This window comes from Atractosteus spatula, chromosome 2 (assembly GCF_055471065.1).
Source record: "Atractosteus spatula isolate fAtrSpa1 chromosome 2, fAtrSpa1.hap1, whole genome shotgun sequence".
NCBI classification, from domain to species: Eukaryota; Metazoa; Chordata; class Actinopteri; order Semionotiformes; family Lepisosteidae; genus Atractosteus; species Atractosteus spatula.
The window spans coordinates 68,398,791-68,414,377 of NC_142707.1; the positions used below are offsets into that span (position 1 = coordinate 68,398,791).

The following is a 15,587-nucleotide window of genomic DNA, read 5'->3' on the forward strand; positions in this document are numbered from 1 at the left end:
TGAAGAGCACATTCAGCAATAGGCTAGTCCAACCACGGTGCGACAGGGAGCGCTACAGAAGGTCATTCTTGCCTTCTGCCATAAGACTGTACAACTCATCCACTGTGTGTCTGGGCAGGGGCAACATTGACCTTGACCTGTTTTTGGACTAAACATTAATTCTCTGTTTACAGCCGGTTTTCCTGTTTACAACGATTTTTGTGCAATACATGCTGGGGATTTATGCAGTATATTTACAATGTGCAATATGTATCTTTGTGTACTGTACATTCTGTTTTGTTTTGTATCTTCTGTACTGTGAGCAATTCTGTATACTCCATTTTTTAACTTTCTACTGCACTTCTCACTGGCTGTACTTACTGTATTGTATTGTTGTATTATTTTATCGCTTCGTTACACTGTGTTGTTTTGACCGTGCCAGTTTGCAGTTGTACTGCAATTTCCCTCACGGGATAATAATCGATCTCTTTATCTCTCTATCTTTCTATTTAGTTTTGCCACAAATACCTTGCTAAATTTAAAAGTGTTTCCAAACAACATGCTGAGATTCGTGAGGGCCGTAATCACTAAGCCACATCAAAGGAACTTTAAATCTATTCTAATTTGTGCATTAGATTTTCCCAAGTCAGCTACATGTACCAGGGCACTTTATGACATTTAGTGGATGTTGGAAAGAAATGCAAACTAGAATTCAACCTAAGGCCATTCTACGCTGCAGGATGTCTGGTACATGCTATCGGGTACTGCAAAGAACTGTAAGAAGATCAAATGTACATGAGTAGGCATGTATTTTATAGCACATTCTGATCAGTCCCCCTTTTTCTCAATGGGATACACAAACCTACTGTACATATTTCATGGATCCATTTACTTACTTTACTCTACCACAGATCCCACATATGCCTGCTCTGCTTTCAAATGCCAAGGATTTATTGACTGGACTTTGCCGAGTGTGAAATGTAAGGTTTTTATTATTGTAATGATACTCTTGTACTTATTGTAATGCTAGATACAATTTTGTGAGTCTAAAAAAGTCAGCTCACCCATAGGCAAAAGTAATAATTCATCGATCTATCCAATTTCTGTTTCATCCAGTTCGGGGCTACAGAGGAACCGGAGCCTGTCCCAGCAAGCACCAGGCACAAGGAGGGCTACACCCTGCGTGGGGCACCGGTCCATTGGAGAGCTCACACAGACACAGACACACTCACACCAGGGCCAAGTTCCCCAGAAACCAACCAGCATGTCCTTGGACTGTGGGAGGAAACCAGAGCACCCACAAGAAACAAGGAGAGAACGTTCAAACTATACCCAAGATAACACTCAAGGTCAGAAATTGAACCCAGGGCCCCAACACTCTGAGGCAGCAATGCCAACCAAGGCGCCACTGTGCCACCCTTTTCATGTTTATGTGAATTTCTATTTTGCTGTGTGGTTTTTATTCATGTTGTCTTATGTTTATGTAGTGTAGTGTGTATTAAGCAGTTATGATGGTGTTAAAGTCTCACTTAAGTATAGAGTAATCCAATACATCACAACACCCTACAGTACCTCTGCAACAACAGATTAATTAAATTAATTTAGTGTGTTGATCTGGGAAAAGGTATTAAAATGTATCTACCATAATCCTGCCAATTAAACTACAACATTGGCTAGAGTAAGAAAATCTGGAACAGGCTGTGGGAGTTAATTAGAATACGCAGTGGCCTGGGAAAATAAAATTAGTACCATTTCTGTTCCAAAACCGAGTGAACAATGTACAAAGGATTCTTATTTGCTGATTGATGGATGCAGTTATTTGTATTAAGGAGACACATGTATTTGAAAAATTAAAATTAATTAAAAACGCACTTTAATAGGAGACATTTTGTGAAGGCAAGGGAAATTAAATCACATTGGGAGTCTGCTGTGTAAGTTAATATTTTTATTTAATATTTCGCTTCAGGGTGGCCATAATATTTTTAAATGCTTAGTGGTATCAGCTACTAAACCATTGCACACCACAGCATAACAAATTAAAATCTAAAGTCCATGTACGAGGGCACGCAGAAAGAAGACTGGGATTCAGTTCCATGACTGTCGTGTCTACCATGTTTCTTGTAATATCATCTCCCTTCAGAATGGTCACAAATTAAAAGGGGACCATTTGGACCTTAAAACTGTAATTAAACCAGAAACCATTCTCCTGGGATGAAAGCCCCTTGTTATCTTTCTGGAAAGGAAACACAGGAAGAACATGCAGACTCCACACATAACAGGGGCCCCAAGGTGGAGGCGAACTTTGGAGTAGAGACGGTAATACTAACTATTGCACTGCCCTGTTAGCTCTATAGGACATCTCTTATTGTACAGCTTAGACACTTCAGACACCACCAGTAGACAGCCATACCCTTAAACGCTCAAAACATGAAGCTCAGAATCTGCATGTCCTCACTGGAATTCTTTTCAACACACCTGTTCATCACTTGAACATGTGTGTCAGTGGCTACAGAATTATATCTGGCATGATGTCCTGATGTACAAAAACATACAGTTGTGAGAGAATAAAATGATAGATGTTTGTACCTTATCTACACTATTAATACATCTGGTATTGAGAGAAGGTGGCCGTGTAACGTTTCAGGGAGGAAGTCCGATAGTGGTCTTGATGTTTAGTCAGACTGTGCTCCTCATATTGCATTGAATTGAAATGGAAATTGCATTGGAGCCACGACTACAGTACTTGGTGTGACCAACATTGTTTGGTCACAATATTTTTTTGTACAAAATGTTCAGTTCATTTTTTTAAACTGGAAAACGGACGAGAAAAAAACCCAAGTCTTTGGAACACCCTCATGATTTTACAGCTGCTGCTAAAATATCGGTGGTTATTAAAACCTGTATAGTTACAGAGTCTATTGAAAGCTTGCAGCTGGGTTAGGTCCCAATAAATACAAGTGAGAGATGGCATACGCAGAGTATATTTAGTGTCGCTTACCTGGCTGAAGGAACTGGCATTTGGCAAGGATGAGGCTCCTCGGTCTCCCCTCAGATTGTGGGGAGTGAGCCACAACATTGCTTCAGGGGTACAGATGGGGTGTCATGTGGGGAATGGGATTATACTCAAGCGAGTGGAAGTGTCAGAAATTAGGATCCACCCTTACTCCCGAAATTGTATTAGAACTTTTTTAGAACCCCATTTGTGTGTTGATTCACTCCCAGAGAGGTCAAAACAAAATAATGTACTCATCTCATGTAATAATGTGAACAAAATAATGTACTCATCTCATGTAATAATGTGAACAAAATAATGTACTCATCTTTAGATCCAACAGCAGAGGAATACCAAGAGGCCTCCGCATAGTTGTGCGGAGTATCCAGTATTTCCAGTATTAGATCAATAGGCTATGTTTTAATTCACAAGCTTTTTATTGCCATTATTTTTAAAAAGTCAATAATACGCCGTGACAAAATGTAAATGCCGTGGAACTATAAAAAATATTTTGTAATTTAAAATGTAACAATAGTGATTGGTTTAACACACTTTAGTTTATTTTACAATGTGGTGACTGAATCACAGTAATTAACACTCATTAGTGCCTTTTAATGTGCGTTTATCCTGTGAACAATGCATTTCTGTTGTGTACGAAGCATAGGTACAGTAAATGGAGATTTTGGTGTGTTAAACATTAAAGTATGAGCCATGAAAGAAAGAGTAAGGTTTTGTAATCTACATGACAAACAAATAAAAAAATGTTTCAGTAGTAGGACTCTTTAATAAAAGAATTCTTTATTTCTCCCTTTGCAGGTGATCAGAGGCCTTTCATGACATCACCACAAGAGCAGCCAGAGTGCTGTAATACTAGGGTGACTGAAGCACAGAGGAATGTATTATCACAGAGTGGTGAAAGATCAGAATATTCCTGTTGGGAGGGGAGAAGGATGCACTCAGAAAACTGGAAAAACCCATGTAGGAGAGAGGGCCGAATAACTACACCCGTGAGCTCTTATTTTTTAACACAACTTTAAAATAAAACTTAAGCCCAGATCAGACTCACTCTTTACAAATCAAAGACATTTCAACTCTAACCCTTGAGAAATAAAGACTGTTTATATGCTCATCTGAAAAAGCGTTTTTGTGAGATTATTTGAAACATGGAGGAACCTATAAAATAATAAATTTAAATAATTCCTTCATAATGTGCTTTTTAAGTGGCACACATGCAATGCAATAGTAGGATAAAAACTGAATTAGATTTACTTTTCTTGGCTATTCCTATACCACCAAATATTAATGTAATAAAAAACAACCATTGATTTGAAGACCTGATATCTCTACAACAGATTGAACAGAGCATAAAACCTTAGTGAACTTTTATTGTCTTTTGTAACAAGAAAAACTGTTTAGATCTTACTTGGCTTAGCAAGAGCAGAGTTCTGATTTTATTATTTAAAATATAGGTGGGGCAATTATTTTAATCTGCCATTTACTCTTTTATCAAGTCAATAATGTACATAATAAAGCTGTTTTCCAAACTATTAAAAATATGGTATGTGGACATGGTAGAAAACACTGTTGATAGTACTTGGGAGTTTTATTGCAGCTGTTTCTTTAACAAGCTTTGGTAGCCTGATTATCCCAGAGAATGCCATATTTGCAATTCCTCTCTCAACAGGGAGAAATGGAGTGTAACAAAACTGACTCACAGCTGGAGATATGGTCAGCAGAAGCAAATGCACTTCACTGGGATAACTACCAAAGCTGTCGAGGCTTAACATAATCCCTTGTTCTTTTAGTTTTCAGAAATGGTGGCGTGGTTACCAAACACATATTAAACAGGTTCAGATAAATTGGTGTATTGAGCAATATAAATAATCTCATGACATAAATATGACAGAGTAACAATTTTTATTGCTTCCCTACTCTGGCTAGTTGGGGCAACCATTACTGGAAATGAACATCTTTCTGTTGATGGAAGAAAAACCTACATTAAGTGTAAGTACAGGGCGTAGTTATCCGGTTACAATAAGGCAAAACGAATTAACCTAGTAAAATAGTACAAAAGTAAGCACAAATGGTACAAGCAACATGAATGCTGTGCAAATAAAATAGTAAGGATTAAGTCGGTATATACACTGTGGTTACTTTTTGATCGTTGAGTATCCTTTCATGACTCACATCAACTTACTGTACACAAGCTTTGATTAATCTACAGAAATCACATTCTGCGTGTCCTTCATCAGACTGAGTTACGTTAGGCAGACTCCAGTTGTGTCCTAGCTTTTCAGGGTTTTGAATCTGTGCCATAAGCCTGGAACACTGCTGCACGGCGTGCATCTTTATTTCAGCGCAAAAATGCCAATAACAACAAAAAGGTAAATGACGGGGAGTTGTGCAGACATCAGCAGCTTCTTGAGCAATTTGGGGCTGCTGCATGGAGCTCCCCACTTACTCATGAGGATGACACTAAACCCTTAACAGGGATATGACCAGAGGCATGCCTCAGGTCTTGTCTTATAATAAACTACGTTATAATCCACAGCAGTGCAGCCTTTTGTGCTTTTTATCTCCCCTACACTAGCCTACTCCCACTGTGTACCTGTTGAAGGGAAACGGGTGGTCTTTCATTCTAGTTATTTGTGATTGTTAGCTGCGTTCTGTCAGTTTAGAGTAGAAGATGGAGTTTTGCTTTTATTTAAATTCTGAATTCACAAACCCGGTAGATTCCAATATAAAGATTTCCGATGCTATTACACAGCTCAAAGGGCGCTACAGACAAAATGGTTTGGAAATTATTTCTTCAACTCCTGTATATTTTCTGGGTACTGCTTTATATATCATCACATCTTCTTTGCAGCTAAGAAATAATTATGGACTCTATTCAGTAGGAGGTCTATATCCAAACACTCTCCATGCACCTAGTCACTGCACACTAAGATTAACTGACTAACTCAATCATTTTTGCTGGAGTGTAAAAATTGGTCAATTTTTTTCAATTAAATAAAAACATGTCCATGTGTGCCTTTCAGCTTTTACTCCATCGTTCAGAAAGGTGGAGTAAAAAAGCTTAAAAATCCTCCTGTAAGTAGAACCGTCCACTCAAGCCGGTGCCTCAGAAGGGAGAAAAAAAGCCAAGTTCTAACCTCTCTCTCTCCTGCTCCAGCAGGTTGGTGAAGTCGTCGCTCTTGTTCATGTAGTCTGCGTGTTTGCGCTTTTCGCTCTCCAGCTCGTTGACGGTGCGCCGGTGGCATTTTTCCGCCAGAAGGAGCTGTTCCAGCATGCGGCGGTAGGTCTCTCTGTGCTTGTCTTCCAGTTTGTCCAGCTGGAGACGAGAAAAGTCAAGTCTCCACTTTTCCCTGTTCAAGTGTGGACTCTTTTCATTGAATTTAAATGTATACTTATATCTATTATTGATTACATGAGCTTTCACCTGTTTAGTATATGACCATAAAAATAGGGTCCTACAAGCTCCTGCCCTGTGGCAAAAATAAAAACCTATAAATAATATGTTTGATATTCATATTATGCCATATACCATATTAACAAATAGATTTAACTTTGACTTTCACTTCTTGCATGGGTATAAGCTGTATATTTGCACTCAAGTAGCATTGCTCAAAGGAGTTTGAGAAGCTCTTTACAGTTGAACTTGTATTTCCACAACAGTACCTCTGCTATGGGCTTCTCATACACATCGTCCCCAGTGGATTTGGACTTGGCGAGGAGAGCGTCTCTGTACAGGGCCCGCAGAGCCTTGTCTGGGACCGCTGAGCCATAGTGCGCTTCTAGCACCTCGGATTTGGTCCTCTCTGTCTTCAGCATGTGGATGAGATCCTCTCGAGCCTGTAGGACGCAACATAGAATGAACACGTTGCCTCCACCCAGACACGAAATACGGGAGGTGGCAGAGAAAATCCAAGAACTGCAGAATTTCATTTTCTCTAGGTTTACAGCTAATATGATGCGACCATCTGAAGCGAAGATGCCCACTTTGTTAAATATAAAACTGTTGATATTTCATATATTCTTCAGATAATTAATGATGTAATAGCACACCTTTGCTGTGCGGCTTATATGGGGGCAGGTGTTTAATCATTTAGATTACAATAAACTACCTACATGTCATGTATACTACTGTATTCTATACATAAACCACTAGATGGGGCTGATCCCTGAGGCCTGGAAAGGTAGGTTTTGGAAATCCCACCTTTTTCCTCAAAAACATTATTCTTTCTTCAGGACAGCAGTGGGGTTTATAACACATTTTCGGGAGGATGTTTCATTGCTAATTTCAAACACTCCCACTCTTCATATATGTCTCGTACCCAGGTCTTCCCTTCACATAGTTCTTTCGCATCCCTCCTGCCACCTCATCTGCACCCTTGCAGCAGCTCCCTGGCTCATTCCTCACACTAGTGAGGAGGGGTTTGGGCTGCCATTCCCTCACCTAGGCGAGTCACGCCAAATACTTTTTACATATTTCATCCCACTATTGCATGAGCCGAGAAGAAAATGCAAACATGAAGATGTACTGCTCTGCATTACTCATCCATTATCAGTGAGGTTCACAGGAATCCGGAGCCAATCCCAAAAACAAAGTCCCTGGTTGGGACTTTCTAATTGTTATTCTTGCTGTTAGTGCCACTGTTTTTAGTTGTTGTCATTACTATTACATACTATGTCCTGTATACTGTATTGTAATGCATACGGCCGACATTACAGGTTGTGCGAGCAGGCTTGCCAGCGCGGTGAAGTTACCACCCTTCCCTGTGAACAGCAGGGACCACAGCCACTAGGCTGAGGGGAGATCTCCCTTTAGCTCAACTGGCTGGGTCCCTGTTGAGTGATGCTGGAGGCCTGGGTTTGAGTCCCCAGCGGTGGGGGGCCGACCTGAGGTGGCAGCGGTGATGGCGCATACCCACGTGAACCTGAGAGTGCTACAGTATGTTCCTGTGTGTTTTCAGCAAAATTTTACTTCTGTACAGTATGTAATAACAATATGTAATGGGTGATGGTGTGTGATTAAGATGGCAATAAGAAGAAGAAGAATTGCGCTCTTACCAAATGCTTTGGCATCTATTTTAATCTACATGCTTCTGGATCTGAGACACAGCAGCCTTTTCTGAGAAAGCATTTAGTATAGGAAGAAAGCATTCAAAGAATATAAAGTCTAAGAATGTGACTGTACCTACCTAATATTGTACTAGAACTGGAATAAGGAAATACAGGATTCAGACATTTTTTAAAAAATAAATTACGGATATTTGGGCCTTCAGCTATTAAGAGAATCTGTAAGAGAATCACCCATATTCCCACCTAATGAAATGTGGACTGCTAAAAAAAAGAGTACTGTTTCCACCCAGTGGCTGCGGACTGCAACTGATTTTGGTAACAAAAAAGCTAGGCATTGGCATGAACATACTGTAATTGGGAAGTTACTAAGAAAACATTATTTTTTACACCATCAAAAGAAAGGAAGTATATTTTGTAGTTTGGTTAATTATATAAAGCGTAGGTTGAAATTCAAATAAAAGGAGATCACTCAGCTCATCTCAGGCTGCTGAAGGCAACAGCAGACCAGGCTAATGTGTCAATTCAGACAGACTTTTAAGTTTACAGGCAGTGATGAACAGTTGAGAAAGGCAAGGAAACTACAAGAAGTCTTACTACATCTCATGCAGAGCCGCAGCCATTGCAATGGGGTGAGTGGCAATGGAAATGATCCTGTAATGTGGGGCAGCTGTAATCACCACTGTAGATGGGCTCACAGTCTTTTACGGTATTGAGTCATGTTTTGACCGAGCACTGTATACACAATCCAGCATACATATAGTATATTGGCGGTAATGTAAGTCTTGGTATTCCTTCCTTGAAATATTTACAGCTTCTGTACAGATACAAAAATAGCTGACATAATTTGAATAAATATCATAATTAATTTTAAGGGTCATGGCAAGTTCACATATTTAGTCACATCTGTTATCATCTGTCAGCAGATATGTTAGAACATTTTTGCTTACAAAGTTCCTTAAGACTTATAAAATCAGACACATGATGTCTGCCTACCCTAGATTTCAGATTATATAGTGTTTCTATACAAAACAAGTCAGGATACATACAGTATGTTACAGTTGGTATGATACATAGAGGATTGATCTGAGCCTTTTTGGGTGATCTTCTGTGTGCTGCATCTGCTAGTCTCTTAGGATGTCTGTTTCTGGGAAGCATTACAATTGTGCCAGATTCTTAGTGTTTCTCAATAATTCCAGATTTGTTTTACTTTTCAGACAGTTTCCTATCCAATGTTTTGCTCTCTGTCTTGTATAATAGCATCTCTCACCTTCACACCCACGTCCTATGTTTTCACCATCTTGGAAATACTATTGAAGGTCTTCTCTGTTCTACCTCTTTTTGTATATTAAATGTCATCCAGTTGTTTTGACTGTCAGTTGTGCTATTATTAATAACTCATGGTTTTTTTCATTAACATTAGCCATGCACAAACTGTTATTGTTTCTATTAATATATCATATTCTAACATATTCCAGTGCCAGTTCTGTTGTCAATGAGCAGCTTACTATTTATAACATCATGGCTTATTTAATAAGTATACCACTTATTGATTATGCATATTGATGTGTTAATACCATCTGCTCATTCTGAAAGTAACTCTTTATTGTTCTTTGTTACATTGATTTGTGGGGAAAAAAAACATTGCATATTATTGCCTAGGGGAATGTACATGAGGCATAGTTGCACCATACATTTCCTCAAAGCATCAAATTCATTTACTTCTGAAACCTGTGCCAGTGGCTCCTGCAGTTTCATATTGGAACATTAATGACACAATGGAAAAATAAATACTATAACAGCAGAGAAGCACTATCAACATGTCTCAAATGTCTGCACCTTGCCTCTCAGGAGAGATTAATTAAACTCAAGCCTGATGTCTGATACAATGCGTGCACAGTTTCCTGTTTCCGGCCCTATCTCTGATCAGGAAATGTTTAAAAGCTTACAGTGGGCACAGATAGAGATTAATGGCTGTTATTTGCAGGATGCTTTGGGAGCCAAACATTTCCAGTATAAGCATATGTTATGAGAGGCAGCAATCTGTCCAACAAAGAGAAGATTACTCCCCAAAGTTATACGTTTTCTAACAGGTCGTCTTTTAGGAAAGAATGTTAATCCTTCCTTAACAAAAGGTTTGTGCGTAATGTTTTGAATCTTCAAAACATTGTCCACCTGCTGCAACAGGTCAGAATTGTACCAGTTGGAAAGAAGTGGAGATGATAGGGCTCTGAAGAATGGCCTTGAGCCGCATGAACCTCCTACACTCTGTTTGAAATACTACGGCCAGGGCTCAGTGGCAGAAGGCATCATAAGAGGAAACCATACATAATATGCATTAAAATTAAATTAAAACTACAGTTTTAATGTAAAAATGTGGAAATGATGCAATGCACTTTTATCTTATTATTACACCTGTACATACTGTCAATGCTATAGTAAAGCCTGTGAAATATTTCCATCTTATGAATTTATGTACAGTAAAAGCAGATAACTGCTGACTTCACAAAGGAATACCAAAAAGCATCAGATTAGGATAAAAAGTAGGGTGAAGAGCTGTGATGTTTTTTTGATGTTGTTGGATACATGTATCCTGAATGCTCTAATGACTTTATGTTGAGATGTTTCTGTCAAAAGCATTCTCAGATGTGTGTCCTGATTCTTTATTAATGAGTCACATAATTTTGCAATGTTAACATGTCAGTGTGCAAAAATTAATGCCAGTTCAAAGGATTCATTTTATACCTTCCATGTTTTTTTACACACTTTTTAAATTTTATATTCATGATAGATATATTACTATGATATATTCATATTTATTTTAGATATATTCATGGTATAACCTTTCATATCGTCCGCCCAGGTCAATCAGTTAGGGTTGTGCAATTAGTAATGGCTTGAGAGCAGGTGCTGTGTTTCAGTATATATTACCTGTAAGAGCTACAGTAAAACTCTGTTGCCCATATATTAAAACTATGCAAAACATTACTCTTCAGTATATGTTACTCTCGATTCATTATATATATATTAGCATATATATTTAGTGTAAAAGGTTTTTCAACCATTTACTTTTTATAGCAAGCAAAGTAAAACTGTACTATAGATTCCAAAAACCAAATACTGCTGAAAGCACTATAGAATGATTTCTCTACACTTACAATCATAAACAAGACATCTAAAAATCCATTAATTAAAGTAGCAATATTTACATCTCCATACTCTTAAATAGTAGCTTATTAGTAACACTTTACGTATTGACTGTCAGTTTTTGTGTGTATGTGATTACTATGTACGTGATTACTATACCTTTTTGATTACTTTACGTATGTTTGGTAAAATATCAACGATAGCTATTGGTTTTGGCAAAAGCAGGAGGTAAGAAAAGAATTTCAGCAATTTTACCAGTTCATATTGTTTTTCACATATTCAACAAAATATTGTTCATTACCACATGTTTGAATACTCTTAGCATTTCTATGCAGAAATTAAACCCAGCATGGCTAAAAAGCTTGTAACACTTTCGTTAACGTGTAATTTCAAAATATATTAAATAGCACCCTGAATAAAAGACACAGGACAGGCTTGGGTGGATGCAAAATAAATACCAGATTACCCTCTTACCTGAAGCTCTCCTTCCATAACACTCAGGAGTCGCAGAAGATCATCTTTGGAAAGGTCTAGTAATCCCTTTCTTTGGTCGTTGGCTTCTGAGGTCTTCTGGTGCCTTTTGACTGTTCCTGAGACCATCACCTCTCCTTCATTCTGCTGTCGAGATTTGTTCTTTTTCTTCTTAGGGTTTTGGGTGTTTCCATCTTCTTCTTCTTCCGATGTGCCATTGCTGGGCTGGGAGATGCTCATTTCCCCATTGGCTGGGCTTTCCTCCCCGTTGTTTCTGGATCTCATCTTCACCTGCGCAGAGAGAAGCAACACTTGGCCTGAAGAGTCTAAAAACGGGTACAGCATATCATTTTTTTCTTTACTGTGTATGAAGGAGTCTCTCCAAGTGACTTCTAAATAATTATACAATAGGGTCTCAACATCTGCAAACTTAACCCTCACGAATTCACTTATTCGAGATTCAGTCTTGTATGGAAGAAGAGCTGAGCAGGGTGAAACCGAGCTGAAGGTTGTTAAGCACAGCTTTCAAATTAGCTGCCCAAAAGACGAGGATCGTGAGACAAATGTAGCTTGTGAGTGAGCCTCTCCCTGCTCCCTGCCCAGGTACCCACACCCAGAATCCACATCCCAGCCTGGCCTTGTTTTGGTTTTGTGTCGAACGCTCCAGGTTCTGTGTGAGGAGGTCCCGGTTAGCTGATTACTATACGTTTTTGATTACTGTTGTTTGTTCTAGTTGACCAGTGATATTTTAATTAGCTTAAAATCAATGCATTAGTAATTTAATTATCATTTATGGGATGATTATGTATGTCCTCTAACCATATATAGTATATACTGTAGTATATTATTTGACGGTAATGAGGTGGAGTTGGTTATATGTGAATTTCTCTGCACCAGACCTTCACGAATGTTGAGACCCTACTGTATTCAGATGAAGATAAAGCAAATCTGTGTATTTTATTCATGTTGATAAGGAATAAGCTGGTTGGGTTTTCTGTCAGGAAAACTATAGGTTAAAAATGAATGAAATGGAATATGACAGGCAAACTTGAAATAGCTGGTCTTAATTTAGCAATGCTGATAAATCACTCCAGCCACCAACCTGCTTGATAAGATGCAATCATTCAATTGATTAGAATTGTTCAGTACCCTGGACAGTGTCTCTCATTCATCTCATGGTAAGACAACAATATTAACAATCTTAAGATTTCAGTTTACAGCTTAGGTAAAAAAAATAATAATAATTGCTTACACTTATATAGCACTTTTCTGGACACTCCACTCAAAGCGCTTTAGAGGTAATGGGTATCCCCTCCACCACCACCAATGTACAGCCCCACCTGGATGATGCAACAGCAGCCATAGTGCGCCAGAACACTCACCACACACCAGCTCTCAGTGGGGAGGAGAGCAGAGTGATGAAGCCAGTTCAGAGATGGGGATTATTAGGAGGCCGTGATTGGTAAGGGCCAATGGGAAATTTGGCCAGGACACCAAATTTTACTCTTTTCAAGAAACGGCCCAGGATTTTTAATGACCACAGAGAGTCAGGACCTCAGTTTTACATCTCATCTGAAGGACGGCGCCTGTTTACAGTATAGTGTCACTATACTGGGGCTTTAGGACCCACATGGACTGCAGGGTGAGTGCCCCCTACTGGCCCCACTAACACCTCTTCCAGCAGCAAACTTAGTTTTTACTAGGAGTCTCCCATCCAGGTACTGACCAGGCTTACACCTGCTGAGCTTCAGTGGGCTGCCAATTGTGAGCTGCAGAGTGATATGGCTGCTGGCTAAGTTAAGTTAAAAATACTTCCATTTTTTTGTTTTTGTTTTCCACCTGCAATCTCTTTTTTTCTTCTAGACTAAATTATACATGATTTCCACCTTTAACTCAATTGTTGTGTGTACAATGAAACTGTATAAAAATGTAATTTCATAACAAAATTACTGTATTGATACGTGCATCTGCAGAATTTGACTATAAAGGCCTACAGTACACTGTGTAATGCAATAAAGCAGCCATTTTGATTACTGATCTTGTGATCACATTTTTTTGTGAGTAATGTCACTCTTAAGGGTTTGCTCTTACAAAATTCCACTTTACATTATGATATCTTAAAATAGCCCATAATTGCTGTTATATTATCTAGTTCTAGTGAAGGCTTTCACAGATGCTAGAGGAAGCTGTTGAGTGTGTCAAACTATGTATGTTTAGTACATAGTTTAAGTTTTATATCTGTCTGTATTAAATCCAAAGTCAACATACTATAGTAGTCAATAAGAAAGGCACTGGGCTAAATACACATACAGAGCTGTAACTCGTTTGCCTGTTCTGTAAGCACTCATTTCTCATGTTGGGCCACTTTTACCACAGCACCATGATGTATTGAAATGATTTTTCATCCTTGTGTTCGACTCCTGTGTTTACACTTTCTGAGTCAGGCTGTCTTACATTTGAGAGGAAACAGTATGTGCCTAAATGGCTAAAAATGTTTAATGTTCTTATGAATAAGAGAAATGTAACCTGGACCAAATCTCCATAAGTAATTTTTATATTTTGGCGTGACAGCAGTCATCAATAAGAAGCCGTTAATCCATAAAATATAATTTTTCTTAGAACAGATACAGTAATTTAAGTACTTCAAATTTATAAGCAATGAACTTAGAATCACCCTATTGTATTTAGCATATTGTACACCAACATTTTAATTTATTCCCTACAGTACATAGGCTATAAGGCTATGTATTCAAGAGCAAGATTTATTTCTACACCTTCAATAAGTAATGATGAATGTTACAAGTAGTACATTCTGACAGTGACAGAGTGGTCTTTTGGTATCTGGCTTTTGCCTTTGTATAAGTATGACATCAGGACTTATAATTGCTCACAGATAACTAACAAATATGCAGTACCTCCCTTGTGATCGAATGCAACATTTGACCTCTTACTCATACAGTACAAGTCATAATATTGCAAGGATAATCATATTCAAAGATGTACTGTATGTCATGCTGATTTTTCACTTGCTATATCATTCTGAGAGGGATTAGTTGGCAAAATAAGGTGCATGATCCAAGTCCAGCTACAAGGCCTGTCCCAGAGCTCTCAGAGGAACATGTGAAGCATTCTGGAACGGGAAAGCAATGTGCAGGAACAAACCTATGTGAATAATAAAACAATTATGTTAATCCTGATTAAAGAAAGATGTTCCCGACAAATTATTGATAGAAAGTCCATTTCTTCTGTTATCGAGAAACTACCATGAAAGCCATGAGTCCTGCTTACAGCACTGTTTGAAATGTGTTGGGCTGGAATCTGTCATTAACAATAGTCTTTATTAACGAAAACTATCATCTTGCCACGTAAAAATTTTTTCCCAATAGCCACCTCATACAGTATTTAAGACTCTGAAACAGTACCACCTTACTTCCACTGGCCTTGAGATGGTGTAGCACCATTTCTAATGGGTTGCCTGAAAACCAACGACATTGCAACATGTGTCAAATAATTTTCAACATTTCCTCATATTTTTTTTCCACAGATACTTCCCATAAAACCACCACAATTTCAAGAATGAATGAGAAAATTCAAGAAAAGGAGTGATCATTTACCAAACATATTAAAGATTGGCTTTCTTAAGGACATGCACCAACTTCAGATACACCAGACGTTGAGTTAAGAGGAGTATACACTGTAGTAGAGTGATAAGATAGTAAGGTACAACTTAAGGACTTCTTTTCCTAGAGAGAGGGAGAAAAATCTGAAACGGCAGCTTTAATTTGTGTTCAAATGATTTGTTTTTCTGTGAAACACTGTGAAAAGTCACTATTCTGAGTAACGGCATTGGTCACCTATGTTTGAAAAACGTGTGAATTTAGCAATTTATCTAATGTTTTTAAAGGATAAAGAGTCAGGT

General features: G+C 38.4%; 1 protein-coding gene across 10 annotated transcripts in view; it reads right to left on the reverse strand.

Annotated features, from left to right (window-relative positions):
- filip1b (filamin A interacting protein 1b) overlaps positions 1-15,587 on the reverse strand; it is a 58,279-nt gene that overhangs the window by 25,047 nt on the left and 17,645 nt on the right. For all 10 annotated transcript variants that reach the window (XM_088937439.1, XM_088937416.1, XM_088937424.1 and 7 more), the window contains exons 2-4: positions 11,672-11,959; positions 6,650-6,823; positions 6,124-6,302 (exon numbers count right to left, since the gene is read on the reverse strand). In XM_088937439.1, coding sequence (XP_088793565.1) covers positions 6,124-6,302; positions 6,650-6,823; positions 11,672-11,953 — 635 coding nt within the window. In that variant the 5' untranslated portion in view covers positions 11,954-11,959. The remainder of the gene's footprint in view (positions 1-6,123; positions 6,303-6,649; positions 6,824-11,671; positions 11,960-15,587) is intronic.